Source organism: Myodes glareolus, chromosome 10 (assembly GCF_982192425.1).
Source record: "Myodes glareolus chromosome 10, mMyoGla1.1, whole genome shotgun sequence".
NCBI classification, from domain to species: domain Eukaryota; kingdom Metazoa; phylum Chordata; class Mammalia; order Rodentia; family Cricetidae; genus Myodes; species Myodes glareolus.
The window spans coordinates 59,827,916-59,846,932 of record NC_142035.1 but is presented as its reverse complement, the minus strand read 5'-3'; the positions used below and the strand labels follow the sequence as shown (position 1 = coordinate 59,846,932).

The 19,017-nt window shown below is 42.3% G+C and overlaps 1 protein-coding gene across 2 annotated transcripts; it reads left to right on the top strand.

Annotated features, from left to right (window-relative positions):
* The first annotated feature begins 5,780 nt into the window (after window positions 1-5,780).
* Rpusd2 (RNA pseudouridine synthase domain containing 2) lies at window positions 5,781-17,744 on the top strand. Of its 2 annotated transcripts, none has more exons than XM_048459471.3 (3): window positions 5,781-6,302; window positions 7,783-8,079; window positions 16,818-17,744. In XM_048459471.3, the coding sequence occupies exons 1-3, from the start codon at window positions 5,796-5,798 to the stop codon at window positions 17,544-17,546; spliced, it is 1,533 nt and encodes a 510-aa protein (XP_048315428.3). In that variant the 5' UTR covers window positions 5,781-5,795; the 3' UTR covers window positions 17,547-17,744. The 2 variants fall into 2 exon arrangements, with proteins under 2 accessions (XP_048315428.3, XP_048315427.3); XM_048459470.3 differs by having other exon boundaries at window positions 5,781-6,485.
* Window positions 17,745-19,017: the final 1,273 nt, after the last annotated feature.

Below are 19,017 nucleotides of genomic sequence, written 5' to 3'. Positions count from 1 at the left end.
GATGCCCCAGACCTGGAGTTACAAGTGGTTGTGAGACTTCTAATGGGGATGCTAGGAATTGAACCTGGTCCTGGAAGAGCAACAAGCACACCTAACAGCTGAGCCCACTATTCCCAGTTTAAAGCCGTTAATGATCACAAAGAAAGTTGTGATGAAGCACATCAGCCAATCATCAGCACAGTAACATAACTGAAGATACTGTCTTGAGATGAGTCCAAATCCCATCACTATGACAAAGGTAACTGCAAACTACTGTCATGTGCAGGGCCTCCACAGACCGCTCCGCCGCTCACGTCTGTAAGCATGCACGGGCCTCCACAGACCGTTCCGCCGCTCACATCTGTAAGCATTCTTAGACTGTGGACTGTAGGACGGGGAAATCCAAGAGACTAGAGAACAACAAAATAAGTTATAGGGAAGATTGTGGTAATGTTTACTCACAGAATAAAAGAAAGAAATCAGCAGAGCTAGTTCCAGGACAGGCCCAAAGCTACAGAAAAGAAAGAAAGAAAGAAATCTGGTGTTATCTGGTTCACAGAAAGGAATCGCGTTCCCAGCAGTTCATTAAGATACTCCAAGGCTTCATGAGCCACATGCACTCTTTACACTGATCAAATGCTTACTAAGCACACTCTGTTTTAGTTTTTCAAGACAGGGCTTCTCTGTGTAGCCCTGGCTGTCCTGTAACTCCCTCTGTAGACCAGACTAGTCTTGAATTCAAAGGTTCACCTGCCTGGGCTTCCCAAGTGCTGGAATTAAAGGTGTGTTCCCAGCTTCCAAACACATTCTTGCTTTCTAATTTTGTCTCTCAGATATCTGGATGCCAGGATGAGATGGCTTTAAACAGTAGCTGTAAACAACCCAGTTTCTGGAAAAGTACAATTTCTTAAATTTACAATCAGACATTAGCAATTTTGAACACTACCAATTCATTCAAGTCCTCCAAATGTGTTTCAAGTGCTGGACCCTCGTGTCCGTCGGTGAGGGTTCAGACTTCCTTCTTTTTCTATTTTTATTCCAGCTTGAGCAGGTGTGTCGTTCCCTCTGTTTCTGCACCACATATCAACACCCCCCCCCACCCGCCCCAGAAATGCCCTCACTGACAAACTCGGAAGTCTGCTAGACTAGTACAGCAAGTTAGTTCTCAAGACGCCCGGTTAGTAAAGACTAATCCCGGGTGCGTCTCCGTCCAGTAAGGTCAGCAGTCATAAGAAACCATCATCGCCAGTTTGTGGCTTCTTCCTCTTGGAGGCAATAACGCGATGTCAGAAATTTCTCTCTGCAAAAGAAGAGGACAGGCTGGGCCGTGGTGGCGCACGCCTTTAATCCCAGCACTCGGGAGGCAGAAGTAGGCGGATCTCTGAATTCGAGGCCAGCCTGCTCTACAGAGTTTCACAACAGCCAGGACTGTTACACAGAAAAACCCTGTTTTGAAAAAACAAAAAACAAACAAACAAACAAAAAAAGTAGAGAGGGTCTCTGGGGATACAGTGTAGTGATAGAGCATTTGTTCAGTATGTGCAAGACCCTGGTTTGATCTCCAATACCACAAAAAGTCATTTATATTTAAATTTTTGAATGTATTCAGCAGATGCTAGATACCCATAAAGTACAAAGAGTGCTGGCATGTTCTATATTGGTCCTTTTCAAGTCTTCCAGATAAACCATGTGGCAGTCAGGCTGAAGTGCAGATTACTGTTCAAAAGTCAAGAAGAGTGGGAGAATGAGATTTTGATCTTTTTTTACATCCAACAATTTTGCTAAGCACTGTACTAACTGTTTTAATTGGATTAATTTGTTAATTCTCCCACCTCTGTTCCCAGAACAATCCAGTATGAAAACCAGGCTCTGGGTTGCAGGAGAGTAAAAGAAGAGGGAGAAAGACCCAGACTGTATAGAGTTCAAGGGACTTGCTGATGGAAGTGTGTTCCTGTCTGGTATCTGGTGAATGTATACCTGCAAGTTCAACCGGAAGAAAGTTTGCATTCTGGTAAAAGCAAAAGTGACTTCAAGATAGAACATAACTGCTTTATCTAACCCAATATCAAGGGCATCAGGCATTGATTGTGCTGGGATCCAGTTATAAAACTCCACAGACGGTATAGTTTACTTACAACGTACTGGAAAACTACGCAGGGAAAGCCAAATGAAGCTGCTCAGAGGCAATCGTGGTTATGACTCAAGATGACTGTGATCAGGTCAAGCTGAGTTTGGACAAACTCTACGAAACAGGAAGACTGCTTATGTATAATTTTCTTTGGCTAAAATGTTACCCTCATTGTAAGTTTCTTTTCCTTTCCTCTTACTGTCTCACTCTGTTTCTCTCCATCTGTGTACCTGTCTTGTCTGGAACTCTCTATGTAGATGAAGCTGAACTCAAACAGATCCACCTGCTTCCTCAGCGCTGGGCTGAAAGGCATGCACCACTATGCCTAGCCCCCATTGTAAATTTGTTTTTGTCTTTTCCGTTTTCTTCTACTTCCTCTTCTACTTCCTCTTCTTCTTCTTCTTCTTCTTCTTCTTCTTCTTCTTCTTCTTCTTCTTCTTCTTCTTCTTCTTCCTCCTCCTCCTCCTCCTCCTCCTCCTCCTCCTCTTCTTCTTCTTCTTCTTCTTCTTCTTCTTCTTCTTCTTCTTCTTCTTCTTCTTCTTCCTCTCTCTCTCTCTCTCTCTCTCTCTCTCTCTCTCTCTCTCTCTCTCGTTTAATGTATGAGTGCTCTGCATGTTTGCCTGCATGCCAGAAGAGCACTGGCTGCTCCTAGAGATCCCATGTGAGCTACCGTGTGATCACTGGGAATCAAAATCAGGAACTTTCTAGGAGCAGCCAGTGCTCTTAACTGCTGAGCCTTCTCTCCGGCCTGTAGATTTCTAAGACCACTCATTTAAGAGATAGTGTTTTCCTTTTGAAACAATTCTGTTCTAAAGTACCCACACCTGGTGGAAAATTCAACTTCTTTTTTAAAAACGGGCGATTAGAAATCTGGCATTTCAGCATAAGGATTTCTGTAGCTTCCGGTACTTCGGTACTCTGGAGTAGGACTAACATTTCCAATCCGTTACTTGGATTAATGAGACCTTTGTTTAGGTTGACTTTGAACTCACTATGTAGTCAAAGATGATCTAAAACTTTCGATCCTCCCACATTCACCTCCCAAGTGCTAGGGCTACAGCCATTCACGGCAATGCCTGGCTTTGTGGAACTTTTGATATAAAGAAGAACTTACCTAAAACCTTCTCTTGATCCTCTCCAGAATGCTAATACATAAGATAAGTATAGCCTAAACCAACGTTAATGAAAAAAAGTTCATGCTCACATTCTCACATGCTCACATGAATTGGACTAGACAGTTGTCCAGTTGTTAGACGCTAGCATCCAAATGTCTACCTATTTGGAGGTATCTCATTATGAAAACTAAACAGGGTTATAGTTTATTTACAGGCACTCTGTAAATAAAGACAGACCTAGTCTCTTTTTGGCAGAAGGAAGGCTCCCTTGTAGGATTCTGGATCTTGAGATAGAAACATAAGGAGGCTGAGATACTTAGAGATTTTTCAAGGGACAAAAGGGCCATGGGGCAGAAAGTCCTTTGTCACAACTGCACATTTCACAGTGACAGCATCTCAACTGGGTTTCTTCTCCAGCAACAGCTACTTTTCAGAGGCCTTTGCTTCCCTTGATCTGGTCTCTTTGCTGAATCTGAACTTTAGCTCTTTCATGAATCCTAAGAGGCACCAATATCCTTTACATTAGTCCCTCTCTGATGAAGTTAGCCAACACAGATTTCAGCATTTTGCATTTAAGAACTGTAGCAGGCTGGGGAGATAGCTTAGTTGGCAGAGTACTTGCCATGCAATAGTCTGAGCTTGATTTCCAGAACTGACGTAAAAAAGCTGGGCATTGTAGTGCATGTTTGTAATTTCAGTGAGACACTGTGATGGTTTGAAAGAAAATGGTCCCCAAAGGGAGTGCCACCATTAGAAGGTATGGCTTTGGTAGAAAAAGTATGTCACTATGGGAATAAGTTTTGAGATCTCTTTTGCTCAAGCTTCCTTTAGTGTGACAGTCAGTCAACTTCCTGAAACCTGTAAGATGTAGCACTCTCAGCTCCTCCAGCACCACATCTGCCTGCACACCACCATGCTCCCTGTCATGATGATAATGGACTGAACCTCTGACACTGTAAGTGAGCCACCCCAATTAAATTGTTTTCTTTTTTTAATATTTATTTATTTATTATGTATACAGTATTCTATGTGTGTGTATGCGTGCAGACCAGAAGAGGGCACTAGACCTCATTACAGATGGCTGTGGATCACCATGTGATTGCTGGGAATTGAACTCAGGACCTTTGGAAGGGCAGGCAAAGCTCTTAACCGTTGAGCCATCTCTCCATCCCCCTAGATGTCTTCTTTATAAGAGTTGTTGTGGTCATGGTGTCTCTTCACAGCAATAGAAAACCCTAACTAGGACAGAGACTGTCTCAAAAACAAGATGGGTCGCACCAAAGGAAGGACACCTGAAGTTCACCTCTTACCCCCAAACATACTCACATGTACAATTGCATGTAACCAGCACACACACATATACACACAGAAGACCCTAGCAATGCATTTTTGATCTACTTTCAGCTTTAATGTGCAAGTGGTTCTGGATAAGAGTTTCTGGAAGTCAAATGGGAAATCTCTAATTCTCTTGGTGCTGCTAGTAGGAAGAACAGGTATGAAAAATATTGCACACACACATATATAACAGTTATATAACAGTTTTATATTCTATATATACACACATAGTATGTATGTATGTAACGTACTATAATGTGCATGCTTCTAAATTATTGTAGTAGTGGCTTTAGCTAAATGGTAGAGTGCTTGAGATTCTAGGATTCCCCAACACTGCCCGTTAAAAGAGTATAGTAGACAAAACAGTTCTTGGTACAGTCACAGTTGTAGCAACTTTCATTCTGATTGGTCCTTTTTTTCCTACTTGTTTGCTTTTTGCTTGTTTTTTTTGTTTTTTTGGTTTTGTTTTTTTTTTGAGACCGGGTTTCTTTATGCAGCCTGGCTGTTCTACTGTTCTAGAACTCACTTTGTAGACCAGGCTGGCCTCCAACTCACAGTGATTGACCTACTTCTGACTCTCAAGTGCTGGGATTGAAGGTAAGGACCACCATCACCCAACTTGTTTTTATTATTATTTTTTAATCTTTTAATTTGTTTTTTCAAGACAGGCTTTCTCTGTGTAACAGCTCTCGCTGCCCTGGAACTCGTTTTGTAGACCAGGCCGGCCTCAAATTCACAGAGATCCGTCTGCCTATGCCTCCCAAGAACTGAGATTAAAGTTGTATCACCACTGCCCGGCTTGTTTGTTTTTAAAACAATATTAATTATTATTATTTTGCTTGTTTGTTTTTATTTTGAGACACGCTCTTGGGTAACCCTAGAACTTAAACTAATACTTCTGCCTCTAGATCTTGAGCGCTGAGAATAGAGGTGCGGGCTGCCTTGCCCGTTCCGCCTGCTCTAAGTAAACTTTTAACTGTTTCACAGACCCGGGGAAGTAGAGCTTATCTCTATGGAATGTGCACTATCATTTTCGTGGCGCACTCCCGAAGATTTCCTTTAGGAAATAATCTCTCTCTGATCTCTTCGATGAGGGAGTCATTTTACAGCCACTTTCTGCATAAGGAACTTGGCTGGGAGAAGGCGGATAGAAAGACGTCCGCAGACCCCAAACTCTGAAAATTCCCTTCTTGCAAACCCCGCCTCTGTACTGGGTCTCTCTGATTGGTTGCTTCCCGATGACGCCATCAGATTGCGACCCCGGAGCTGTTGGCCGCGCTGTCATGCGGCTGGGTGTCCACGGTTGTCTACGGATCCTTGTGCAGTGGCGGGTGGCGCTCTGGTCTCACAGCTTTGCCAGGACTTGGGGTGGCTGTAGGGAGGCGATGGCTGAAGCACTGTCTACCCAGGCCGAGGCAGCGGGCGGTTTGAAGGCGCTGGCTCAGCAAAATGGAGACTCTGGTAGCGACGGGAGCGGAGAGCCGCTACAGGAGGGCCTGGGGCCCGCGGCGGCGGGGGAGCAGGTCCCGGGGAGCGGGGAGCGTGCCCAGGGAGGCGAAGCGCAGGTCTCGGGGAACGGGGAGCAAGCCCCGGCTCCAGTCGCTGACTCAGGCAAGAGGAAGAAGCGGCGAGGCGCCACGGGGGAACGGGTCGTTCCGCCCCCGAAGAAACGGCGGACCGGGGTCAGCTTCGGCGACGAGCACTTTGCAGAGACCACCTACTACTTCGAGGGCGGCCTGCGGAAGGTGCGGCCCTATTACTTCGACTTCCAGACCTACTGTAAAGGTCGCTGGGTGGGCCGCAGCTTGTTGCACGTCTTCAGCACCGAGTTCCGATCCCAGCCATTGGAGTACTACGAGGCTGCAATCCGGGCGGGACGCCTGCATCTCAACGAGGAACCTGTTCAGGACCTCAGCATAGTGCTCAAGGTGGTGTCCGATGAGGCTGCCCAGAATCGGGCTTTGAGGAAAGGTTTTGTTTTGTTGTTATTGTTTTCCAGATTCAGCTTATAGAAGTGCCGGAGTAAAATGCTGGTAATTCAGAAACGATCTCGTTTTTCCGTGGGACTCGTTTAATTCCCGCTTCCCACATCAAACAGACAGTCTTTTTCTATGCTCTAGAACTCAACCTGTTCGTCCTCCCCAGCAAGGCGGGGTTTTATTTTATTTTTTTAAAGAAACTGGAATGGAAATTCTCATTGTCCTTCTTATATCTGCCTTGTGGCAAGGGGACTGCCTACTTTCTACCCCGCATGATAAATCTCTGTACAAATAATAATAGTGGGTACCTCACTCATGTGTTCTTAACTGTATCAGGCACAAAGTTAAGCATTTTGTGCGCTCTATCATGGAGTACGTATAAGCGACTCCATCTTGTGATGAAACTGAACCTCGAAGTAAGGCAACGGTGCAAGTTACAAAGTGTGTGCTTATATTAATGCTTAAAGTAGTTGTCACGGATCCTGATGTTATAGAAGTAGAAATTTGGGAATAAATACTAGCCAGGTGAGTTTCCTTTTTTTTTTTCCCCGTGAGACCCCTGTCATTAACACCGATTCACTGTGATGATAATGAGAAAAGGGTAATTTCAGTATTTGGCATTAACCGCACCCATACTGATTTTGAAAACCACAGTTCTGTCATAAACCTTCACACTCACAGGTAAGAAAACTGAGGCCCAGAGAGGTTAAAATGACTTGCCCAAGAACATGTAGTGAGCTTGTGTCAAATCTGACGTAGAGCCTGGAGCTCTGGGCTTACAGCTTGGTGTTGTTTGTTGAAGGTTATAACTGGTTCCCCCCACCTCCATTTAAAAGACATTTGCTTTCAAAATACATTTGTATCAAGATGGTTAGATGACTCAACAGGTTAAGGACCCTGCCACTGAGACTCACAACTTCTTGCCTCTGTATGCGCCTTTACACATGCACACATATAAATAGGTGTAATAAAGACTTTTTAAAATACAACTTTATTGTAAGGATTATACAAAGTAAAACTAGAAAACACCCATAATCTCACCACCAAGAGATTTAACCAGTTGTGTATTTTTCAACAGTAGGTGTTTACATCTGTGTATTTTTACAAAATGAGATCATGCTACAACCAATTCTTTTTCTACTTAAGACTTTTTCCTGTGACCATTCCTCCATGTCCGTAAGGAACAGAGGAAGCTCACTGTCTATAGGCTGCTGTCCTATGCTGACTGCTTACCTATGTTTGACAGGACAATGACTTCTTGCGGAACACAGTGCACAGACATGAGCCACCAGTCACAGCAGAGCCCATTCGTCTGCTAGCTGAGAATGAAGATGTGGTCGTTATAGACAAGCCATCCTCCATTCCTGTCCACCCCTGTGGCCGTTTCCGACACAACACAGTCATCTTCATCCTAGGCAAGGAGCATCACCTGAAGGAGCTCCACCCGCTTCACCGGCTTGACCGCCTCACCTCCGGAGTCCTCATGTTTGCCAAGACCGCTGCATTCTCCGAGAAGATCCATGAGCAAGTTCGGGATCGGCAGGTGAGCCGGGCTTCGTCTGCTGGAGACTGCTTCCTGGGCTCCCATGTGCTTTGTGTTAGAACGGGGTTGTGGAGTTCTAGATTGAGGTTAACTACAGCCTTCCTACTTCAAGTGCCAAAGATACGTTTCAGGTCTCTGGAAATGGCAGGTACTGCTTCTTTTTAGTTTGCTGTTCTGAAATCATAAAACATTTTTAAGATTTTGAGGAGAGCTCACGTAGTAGAAAGACCGGATAAAGTTGGAAGAGGTGTGAGTAAGATCATTGATTGGTAATTGTTATGATCTTGAGACTTAAAATTCTACATCTGGATCATAATGCATTTATTAAACACATGCCAGACTTAATCCCAACACATTAGAGCCTAATTTACTAAATGTTTATAGCAGCCCTGTAAGGTAAATATTTCCTTTCTTTCTTTTTTTGTTTTTTCAAGGCAGGTGGCCTCAAACTGACAGAGATCCACCTGCCTCTGCCTCCCGAGTGCTGGGATTACTAAAGGCATGCACTCCCACTACCTGGTGGTAAATGTTTTCTGATTTCATATTTTCTTTTTTTTTTAACTCATGTGAAGGCGTAAGTCACAGACAATCCCACACCAGTTTGGAATTATGATTAATAGAATGGTTATTTATTCAAAGGGGAAAAAACTTACAGATTACCGTCCCAGACAACAGCCCCTCCGCGCGAACAGGAAAGGAGTCCAGGGGCCGGAAACGGAGCCGGAAGACAAAGAGAGAGTGGAGGACAGCCGCTGCTTTTTTTAAAGGGAGAGACCACGCCCCAATGGGCTGGTAACTCAGCGGCGATTGGCTGAAGGAGCTGAAGGAACTCCCACAGCATCTCCCCCTTTTGTTTAAGTAAGAGAGTTCTAAGCCTACTACGCAATTATATACAATAAGTACAAACCTACGAAATTATATACAATAAATACAAATATCCTATTCTAACTAGCTTAAGTCTTGTATAACAAATAACTTGGCCAAGTCATGAAAGGAAAGTAACTACATTTATATAATCTTCAATCCCATCGAAGATCTGAGAAGGGAAATAATGTTATCTGAGTAATTAGGAAGTGCAATCAAACAACTTCCAGAACATGTACCAAATCGCAGAGACAACTGGCTACCTGGACAAACACCCAAAGTCATGTTTGCAGCGTTGAAGCAACCAACTTTGGCTAAGGCCTGATGTAACTGACATACCATTTTCAAAGGCAAGAAACTTCAAAACTATCTTACCCTGTCTTGGCAGGATATGACAGTCTTGTTTTATCCATTTACGGATATTCTGTAACTCTGTCAGTAGTTGAGGTATGAGCATTTTTTTACCCAAAGGCCAGTTCTGCCAAGAAGAAAGGCTCCAGGTGGAGTGTCTTTGGTGCTCAACATTCTCTCGGGCATAGATCAGTGTTGCCAGGAGTGATTGTGTCTCCCTACCATAGAACTCTGAATTAGATTAAAGGCCATTTTCTACAGCTCTTTGAAGAGGTTGAAGATTATCTATCTATACTGAATATAATCTCTATATATCTAAAGAACCTGATTAGTCTAATTATAAATGACAAACTTAGATGACTGTTGATCTATATAATTCTCAATATCTATCTAACTTAAAGACTGAGATAATAAACAAGTGTGCAATAAATGAGGACAATGAGACCTCCAAATATAAACAATGTGCAAGTATACATTGCAATATGGTAAATATATATCAATACATAAACAATATATAAGTATCTTAATCAGAGGTAGAAGTGTACAATGCAATATGGTAAATATACATATATCAATACAATATATATATACAAATACATAAAAATGTTTTAAACAGAGGTAGAAGCATGAAGCATGCATGCATAAAATAGTCAACATAATTTAACTTTGTATCAATATATAAGAATCGATACCAATATGTTTGTCTAAAAGCAATAACTCACAAGTACAAATCTATTTATCCCATAATCCAATTATCCCTCCTTTTTTTTTTTTTTTTTTTAAGATTCCTGTGCTTATAAAATTCCTCCCCCAACCCTCAACCGTATACTAATTATAACCAACCCCTAAATGATGTCCCTAAACCCAAGGACAAACTTTATTGGGAGAGGGGACGTCGTTCTCTAGAATTACTTCCAGCTGTCATGGGGGCGACGTTCTTTCTGGGGGATCCTGTGAAAGTAAAATGATGGTTAAATTTCAAGATCAATGTCTTTTAAAATTGCAAATAGTCTCTGAGTATTTTGTGGAGGTCTGGCCAGAATGTTGTACAAGATGTGCACCATTTCAGCACGTTGGAACCGTCTTGTGCAGCTGGTACCCAAAACAGGTCTTGTAGTAGCGCTATCAGTATCATGACGTCATATCAACCAGGTGGAGTTGTTGTTATGGGGCCCCATCTTCTTCCTGGAAACTTCAAATGTCACTGTAGGAAAAACTCATTGTTCATTGTGGAAAACTTAAACATTAATTATATAGACATATACATGAATACCTATATTCAATGAGAGACATGATAGATATATTTAATGAAGGTATGATAGATATGAAGAAAAGTAAAGATGTTTTCTAAACTCATATTTCTTTCTGTCCCATATCATGGCTCTTGACATGAGACAGAAACTCCAGAAACTCTGGGTTTTTCTTTAAACAACAGGCTTGGAATTAGAGAGGGACTGAGCCAGAGTTCAACTCTAAAACCAGCTCTATAAATTTAGAAATATGATTTAGTATATGGTACTTACAGAACCTATTCAGTTTTCTTGATAGTCCCTATTGGGCCGTTATTTTCCATCTGTCAGTATTCAAATATCCAGGGTCCCTTGAACTTTTCAAAGATCAGTGTTTTCCTGTGGAGATAAGAACAGAACCCTGCCCCCATTCTATATGCTTTTCTTACCACCTGTATGGTTATCATCATTGTAGATGCTGTCATTTCTCCTTTCCAAGAGGTTTCTCCTCTTCAAATCGAACCTTTATTAATTTTGATGGTATCCACAATTTTTCTTCTCCTGTGGAAACAAGAGCAAAACCCCTTCCCCAACGTAGCACATCTCCTGGCTTCCATTGAGAGGTCAGCACGTCTTTGAAATAAACAGGTTGGTTTAGTTCAGAAGTTTTTTCCATTATCCAATGCCTCTCTGCTGCTGTTGTTCCTTTCTCATTAGCATTAAGAAAATTCAAGGTTAATAAAGCATTATGCAATCTATTTCTGGGGGTATCTTTCATCCCTTTCTGTTTGTTTAGCATATCCTTTATAGTACGATTTGATCTTTCTATAACTGCCTGACCTGTAGGATTATTTGGTATACCTGTAACGTGTTTTATATTATAATAAGCAAAGAAGCGTTTCATTTTCTTAGATACATATGCTGGACCATTGTCTGTCTTTATTTGTGCAGGTATACCCATGATGGCCATAACTTCCAATAAATGTGTGATTACCGAATCAGCCTTTTCTGAGCTCAGGGCAGTTGCCCATTGAAAACCTGAATACGTGTCTATGGTGTGGTGTACATATTTTAATTTACCAAATTCCATAAAGTGGAACACATCCATCTGCCAGATTTCATTCCTTTGAGTACCCTTTGGGTTACTCCCTGCAGGCAATGGTGTTTGATTATAGAAAGAACAAGTAGGACATCTCTTTATAATGTCCTTAGCTTGTTGCCATGTAATGGAAAACTCTTTCTTTAAGCCTTTACTATTGACATGATGTTTTTTATGAAATTCTGAGGCCTGCAGAACGCTTCCAATCAATAATTGGTCAATTTCAGCGTTACCTTGTGCTAGAGGCCCAGGCAGACCGGTATGGGACCGGATGTGTGTTATGTACATTGGACAAAGCCTATTCCTAATTATGTCCTGTACCTCGATAAACAATGAAGTCAACTCTGTGTCATCTGGTATGAATTCAGCGGTTTCAATATGCAAGATAACTCTTTCTGCATATTGTGAATCTGTAACTATATTAAGAGGTTCTTTAAAATCCCTTAGCACCATAAGAATGGCATATAATTCTGCCTTCTGGACAGAATTATAAGGGCTTTGTTCCACCTTACTCAATTCTTCCGATTTATAACCTGCTTTCCCTGATTTATTTGCATCGGTATAAAATGTCCGAGCTCCAGTTATTGGAGCATCACGTACAATTCTAGGAAGAATCCAAGAAGTTCTCTTTATGAGGTTAAGTCTATCACTTTTGGGATAGTTGCTGCTAATTTCTCCCAAAAAATTAGCACAAGCTCTTTGCCATGGTTCATTATCTTCCCATAACTTTCTTATTTCCTCAGTAGTAAAAGGCACTATAATTTCTGCTGGGTCTATACCTGCTAGTTGACGAAGTCTCAGTTTACCTTTTATAATTAATTCTGAAACCTTTTCTACATAAGTTTTTAATTTTTTACTTGGTTTATGAGGTATAAATATCCACTCTAAAATAATATCTTCCCTCTGCATTAAAATCCCTGTAGGAGAAATTCTGGAAGGCAGTATGACTAGGATGGAACTAAGATTCGGGTTGACCCTATCCACATGTGCCTCCTGTAATTTTTCCTCAATCATTGTCAGTTCCTTTTCTGCTTCAACTGTCAATTTTCTGGGACTATTCAAATCCTTATCACCATCTAAGGTTTTGTTTAAATGAACTATTAGATCAGGTGTTATCCCAATAGCTGGTCGTAGACTGGAAATATCTCCTAACAATCTTTGGAAGTCATTAAGAGTCCGTAACCGGTCTCTCCTAATTTGTGCCTTTTGTGTTCGAATTTTCTCTAACCCTATTCTGTAGCCTAGGTAATTAATAGAATCTCCTCTTTGAATCTTTTCAGGGGCAATTTGTAATCCCCACCTAGGCAAAACTTTCTTTACTTCTTCAAACATACTTTCCAAAATATCTTTATTTGAATCAGATAATAAAATGTCATCCATGTAATGATAAATTATGGACTTGGGAAATTGCTTACGAATTATTTCCAGTGGCTTATTAACAAAATATTGACACAATGTGGGACTATTGAGCATCCCCTGTGGGAGGACAGTCCATTGATATCTCCTAGTAGGCTGAGAATTATTATAAGTAGGCACTGTGAAGGCAAATTTTTCTCTATCCTTTTTTTGCAAAGGTATAGTGAAAAAACAATCTTTCAAATCAATAACTATAAGAGGCCATCCTCTTGGTAATAGAGAAGGCAAAGGAATTCCAGATTGTAGCGGACCCATAGGCTGAATTACCTTGTTGACAGCTCTTAGATCTGTCACCATTCTCCATTTACCAGATTTCTTTTTTACAACAAACACAGGAGAATTCCAAGGGCTGGTTGATTCTTCAATATGGTTAGCATCTAGTTGCTCTTGTACCAGCTGTTCCAAAGCCTGTAACTTATCTTCAGCTAGAGGCCACTGCTTGATCCATATTGGCTTCTCAGTTAGCCATTTTAAAGGTAGGGCTGTTGGTACCTCTAAAGGTTTGCTATTGGCTGTGTGTTCTTGTACAGCCTGAATGGCTGGTGACCTTTTTCCATAATACCTCATTATATCCTTCCCAGAATTGTGAGTTCCTGGAACTACAGGAATGTTAATCTGGGTATTCCATTGCTGTAGCAGGTCACGGCCCCATAAATTTATTGCAATATTTGCTATATATGGCCTTAATCTTCCTATTTGCCCTTCAGGCCCTATGCATTCCACCCATCTTGTGCTTTGTTTTACACGAGATAGGGTTCCAATTCCCAGGAACTGAACATCTACCTCATGAAGAGGCCAATTCGGATGCCAGGATTCTGGAGTAATTATACTTACATCCGCACCTGTGTCTAATAAGCCTTCAATAAAAATGCCATTTATACAGACTCTTAGCTTTGGTCTTTGATCATTAATATACGTTTGCCAAAATATACGTTTACTCTGTCCTCCTGAATTTTTTGACTCATTCTCCACATGTAATTCATCATTTAGACCAGTATTACTTTTTACGGCAGACATTGGAGTTTTTAATTTTCTTGGTGAGACACATTTTCGACTGTAACTGGGAATGACTGGGCCACTTTTGGCTTGGGGGCCTGCGAGAGGCCCCTCAAGGAGTTTCCCGATGGTATCGGGTTGCCTTGTCTGTCTGTTGTTGACCTGCATTCGTTGGACCAATGTCGGCCTTTACCGCATCTTCTGCATATACCTGAAGGCTGAGATCTCCTACTTTTGTCATTCCCAGAGGAGATATTATTCCTAGGATTTCTTTGCCTGCAATCCCTTTTCAGATGTCCTAATTTACCACAATTAAAACACCTGGTAGTTTGATGTCTCCTCATAGCTTTGGAAATCGCTTCTCCTACCCAGGATTCATCGTTATAGCTAAACATCTCAACATTCATTGTATGCTGTATCCATTCTTCCATTGGTGCTGATCTAGATCTTAAAGGCCCAATTATCTTTTTACATTCAGTATTTGCATTTTCAAAAGCTAGAGATTCAAGAAGTATTCGTCTAGCTTCTGGGTCTGTTACCCCTATGTCCAGAGCCTTAATTAATCTTTGCACAAAGTCAGTAAAGGGTTCTCTCTGTCCCTGCCTAACCCTGGTATATGATTCGACCCTTTTTGCTGGATCTTGTATTCTATTCAAAGCATTCAAGGCTGCTTTGTGACATAAGGACAGCACTTCTTCATCATAAAGAGCTTGGACCTGTGGATCAGCATATGCTCCTACACCAAGAATTTGATCTTGGGAAACCTCCACACCTTTTGCTCTTCCTTGCTGTTCCATATGTTTGGATTCTTCTCTGAAATAAATTCCAAACATCAAGGAAGGCCCATCATCTAAAACTGCAGACACTAGCTGAGAGAAATCATGGGGGGTAGCTCTGACATTAGAAGCCCAAGTCCTTATCATTTCCTTAACAAATGCAGAGTGCAAGCCAAAGTTAACGACAGCTTGCTTAATTTCTTTTAAATCATTCATTGCTATTGGTGTCCATCTAGCTTCTTTAACTCCCTTTGAGCCTTTGGAAGTTAACCCTTTGTCAGAATAAATTACAGGGTATGTTGTTAGGACCCTGGGTAAGCCAGTTCTAACAGCTGGTGGTGGCATTGTATCCTGTCCTTGTGCCTTCTTACTCTGTTCACCAGCTCCAATAGTTTCTTCAATCATTTCTAATCTTTTTATCATTGTATCCCTTAAATCCTGAATCTCCTGACCTACCCGTGTTTCTAGTAATTTCACTAAGGTATCAGTTTTTTGGTTCCCATTCTGGAGGTTCATTCTATCTGTTACCTTATCAAAACTTTGTGGTAACATCTGAACGTCAAATTCAACAGCCTGTACCCTTTCAGGTAACTTCCTAGTACCCTTGGACATGGAGTCAATTTTGTCTATCATAGTATCCACTTGTTCAGATAACCCCTGATTTTCAATAATTTTAATCCTTTCAACTAGTTGTTCAATATTAGTCCGTAAAAATCATATCTTTCTTAATGATAAAATATTGAAAAGAAAACTGAAACCTAGCAACAAGTAAATTAATATATTCCCATAGTCATATAAACCTTGCATGACATAATCCATTGTATTAATAAAGAAAACAGTAAAATTGGCGTTGGAAACAAAAACTGCCATATTACCTCTTGTCTAGTTGGCGGCGCTGTTGCCAAGTTGCGACTAGAACCACTGCAAAGGTGACTTAAACAGGTCCTGTTTCAGTGTCTGCCTTAGTATTTGTTAAAAACTAGGAAATATAAGTTGCTCAAGAAAGAAAGTTTAATTAAATCAATTCCATACACGGAACCAGAAACCCAGAATCCAGGGGTAGAAAAGAGCAACCCGGAAGCCGCGTATGCCTCCACGTGACCGAGTCGTTCTGATTCACGCCACTAAAGCACCGCACTTACAAGGGAAATTTAAAAACAACTCAGAAAAGAGCAAACCAGGCAGGCAGAGACTGTCCCGAGCCTGTGGAGCTTGGGAGGCGTGGGGTTTAACTGAACTGCTGGCTCCACACACAGGGCACAGGCCGCAGCTGAGGGAGGTCTCGTGACTAGCCGAGCTGGTAGCAAGCAGTTGAGTGGGGGGGAAGGGGGTGTTCTACAACCAAACGTGGGGCGCCAGATGAAGGCGTAAGTCACAGACAATCCCACACCAGTTTGGAATTATGATTAATAGAATGGTTATTTATTCAAAGGGGAAAAAACTTACAGATTACCGTCCCAGACAACAGCCCCTCCGCGCGAACAGGAAAGGAGTCCAGGGGCCGGAAACGGAGCCGGAAGACAAAGAGAGAGTGGAGGACAGCCGCTGCTTTTTTTAAAGGGAGAGACCACGCCCCAATGGGCTGGTAACTCAGCGGCGATTGGCTGAAGGAGCTGAAGGAACTCCCACAGCACTCATGTATTCATTTTATTTTATATGAGTGTTTTGCCTGTATGTGTGTATGTGCACCTCATGTGTACATGGTGCCTGCAGAGGTCAGAAGGGGAACAAATTTCCTGGAACTGGAGTTAGGGATGGTTGTGAACAACCATGTGGGTGCTGGGAACTGAACCCAGGTCCTTCGCAAGAGCAGCAGGTGATCTTAACTGCAGAGCTATCTCCCAACTTCATATTTTCTAGATGAGGTATGGGGATGTACAGAACTTAACTCAGGATGGTGAAGCTGACAAAGGGTATTAGGGTTTGAATCACACTGGTGCACTCTGTAGAGGGTTGAGCTTTGCAGTTTGGCTTTGGATTAACTTTTCCCATTTTCCTCCTTTGTAGCTGGAGAAGGAGTATGTATGCCGGGTTGAAGGGGAGTTCCCTGACGAGGAGGTAATTTGCAAGGAACCCATCTTAGTGGTGTCTTACAAGGTAGGCGTGTGCCGTGTGGATCCCCAGGGCAAGCCCTGTGAGACTGTGTTCCAGAGGCTGAGCTACAATGGCCACTCCAGTGTGGTCCGGTGCCGACCACTTACAGGCCGTACTCATCAGATCCGAGTCCACCTCCAGTTCCTGGGCCACCCCATTCTCAATGACCCCATCTACAATTCAACTGCCTGGGGTCCTTCTCGAGGCCAGGGTGGCCACATTCCAAAGACAGATGAGGAACTTCTCCGGGACCTGGTTGCAGAGCATCAGGCCAAAGAAGGCCTGAATGTGCTAGATATCTGTGAGGGTGACTTGGTCCCAGGACTCATGGACTCTGCAGCCCCCTCTTCAGAGCTGTCCAAGAACAGCCTGCAGGAGTTGACCAGCGTAGCCCAGAAGACAGATGGAATAGCTGAGGCAGCCTCTCAGGGTCTGGACACACCAGAGAAGGCTAAAGCAGCGAAAGCAGATGTTAGGAATCAAGAGACAGATCCACTCTGTGCAGAGTGCCGGCTGTTGCGACAGGATCCCTTGCCCCAGGATCTTGTGATGTTCCTGCATGCCCTCCGCTATAAAGGGCCAGACTTTGAATATGTCTCACCCATGCCAGCCTGGGCACAAGATGACTGGCAAGAAGACTGAAGGATGTGGCCAATGGAAGAATGGCTTCTTGGGTTGGAACAAAGATGGCCTTGGGACAGGGACTGATCCCATTGGTTAGTACTCAGGGTTTGGGGAAGAGTGAGGGTTCACTGTAAAGGACCCTGCTTGTACTTGCTACCTCCTTCCTTCTAGCTCATCTGGAGACTTTCAGGTCTGTAAATATATCATTTTTCCTAACACCTTGTGTATCTGTTTTTACTAATTATCTTACAACTCCTCCCACCTCCCCCAATGCTAGGTCCATCACCAGGAAGGCAAGTGCTCTACAGCTAAACTCCATTCTTCGCCCTTTTGAGTCCTTAGTCCTTTTGAGTTTCTCTTTGTAGTTCAGGCTACCTCTGCCTCCCCCAAATCATGAAGTCACAGTCATGAAGCACCATGCCTTGCTTTTTTTTTTTTTCAATTGAGATAAAATTCACATAGCATAAAAGTAAGCAGTTTAAGATACACACTTCATTGGCTTTTACTGTGTCCTCAAACTTGAGCAACCTTAGCTCATGATTTCAAAACCTGTTCTCACCCCTAAAGCAAATCTGTGCCTGTTAAACCGTCATTCCCTTTTCTCCTCCCTCAGCTTCTGGTAAGCTTAGTCTCTTCTTTATGAATTGTGTGTTCTAGGCATTTCGTAGAAATGACTATAACCTCTGTGTCTTCTTTTTTTTTTTTTAAGATTTATTTATTTAATGTGCACTGGTGCTTTGCCGTTTCAGATACCCTGGAACTGGAGTTAGTGTATTAACTTAGCATAATATTTCTAAGATTCAACTAATTTATAGTATGCATATGTAGTTCATCCTTTTTTGTGACTGAACAGTATCCCATTGCACAGGTATGCCACATTCTGCATAATCATTCATCATTTGCTACTTACAGTGCTGCCATGAGCATCTGTGCAGTGCAAGATGTTTATGTACCTGTTTACAGTCAGTTGAATGAATGGCAATTGCTTTTAACTTTTTGGTTAAAACACGAAACTATTTTCCATGGCAACTGAACTGTTCTATAGTATTGCCAGCACTATACAGAGGCTTCCAGTTTCTTCACATTCTTGCCAACACTTATTCTTTTCTCTCTCTCTCTCTCTCTCTCTCTCTCTCTCTCTCTCTCTCTCTCTCTCTGTCTTTCTTTGTTTTGTTTTTGAGACAGGGATTTCCCTGTATAACTCTGACTTTCCCAGAACTCACTCTGTAGTCCAGGTTGGCTTCAAATTCACAGAGATCTGCCTGCCTCTGCCTCCAGAGTGCTGGGATTAAAGGCGTGCACCACCACTGCCCGGGCTTTTACTCTTTTCTACATTTTCTATTGATCGTATCTCTCCTAGTGAGTGTGAAATAATAGCTCACAGTGGAAGTTAGGTTTTTTGTTGTTGTAGTCTTTATTATTATTTATTCCGGACATGAGATCTTTCTCAACAACAAAAGAATTAATAGCCTAATTCCAAAAGAGAAAA

What these genes read in the sequence shown, in the direction of transcription:
- Rpusd2 (XM_048459470.3), top strand. Translation starts at nt 5,796, where the DNA reads ATGACGCCATCAGATTGCGACCCCGGAGCTGTTGGCCGCGCTGTCATG. An exon ending in ACCTCAGCATAGTGCTCAAG is followed by an intron (nt 6,486 to 7,782) that starts GTGGTGTCCGAT and finishes TATGTTTGACAG; the next exon opens with GACAATGACTTCTTGCGGAA. An exon ending in AGCAAGTTCGGGATCGGCAG is followed by an intron (nt 8,080 to 16,817) that starts GTGAGCCGGGCT and finishes CCTCCTTTGTAG; the next exon opens with CTGGAGAAGGAGTATGTATG.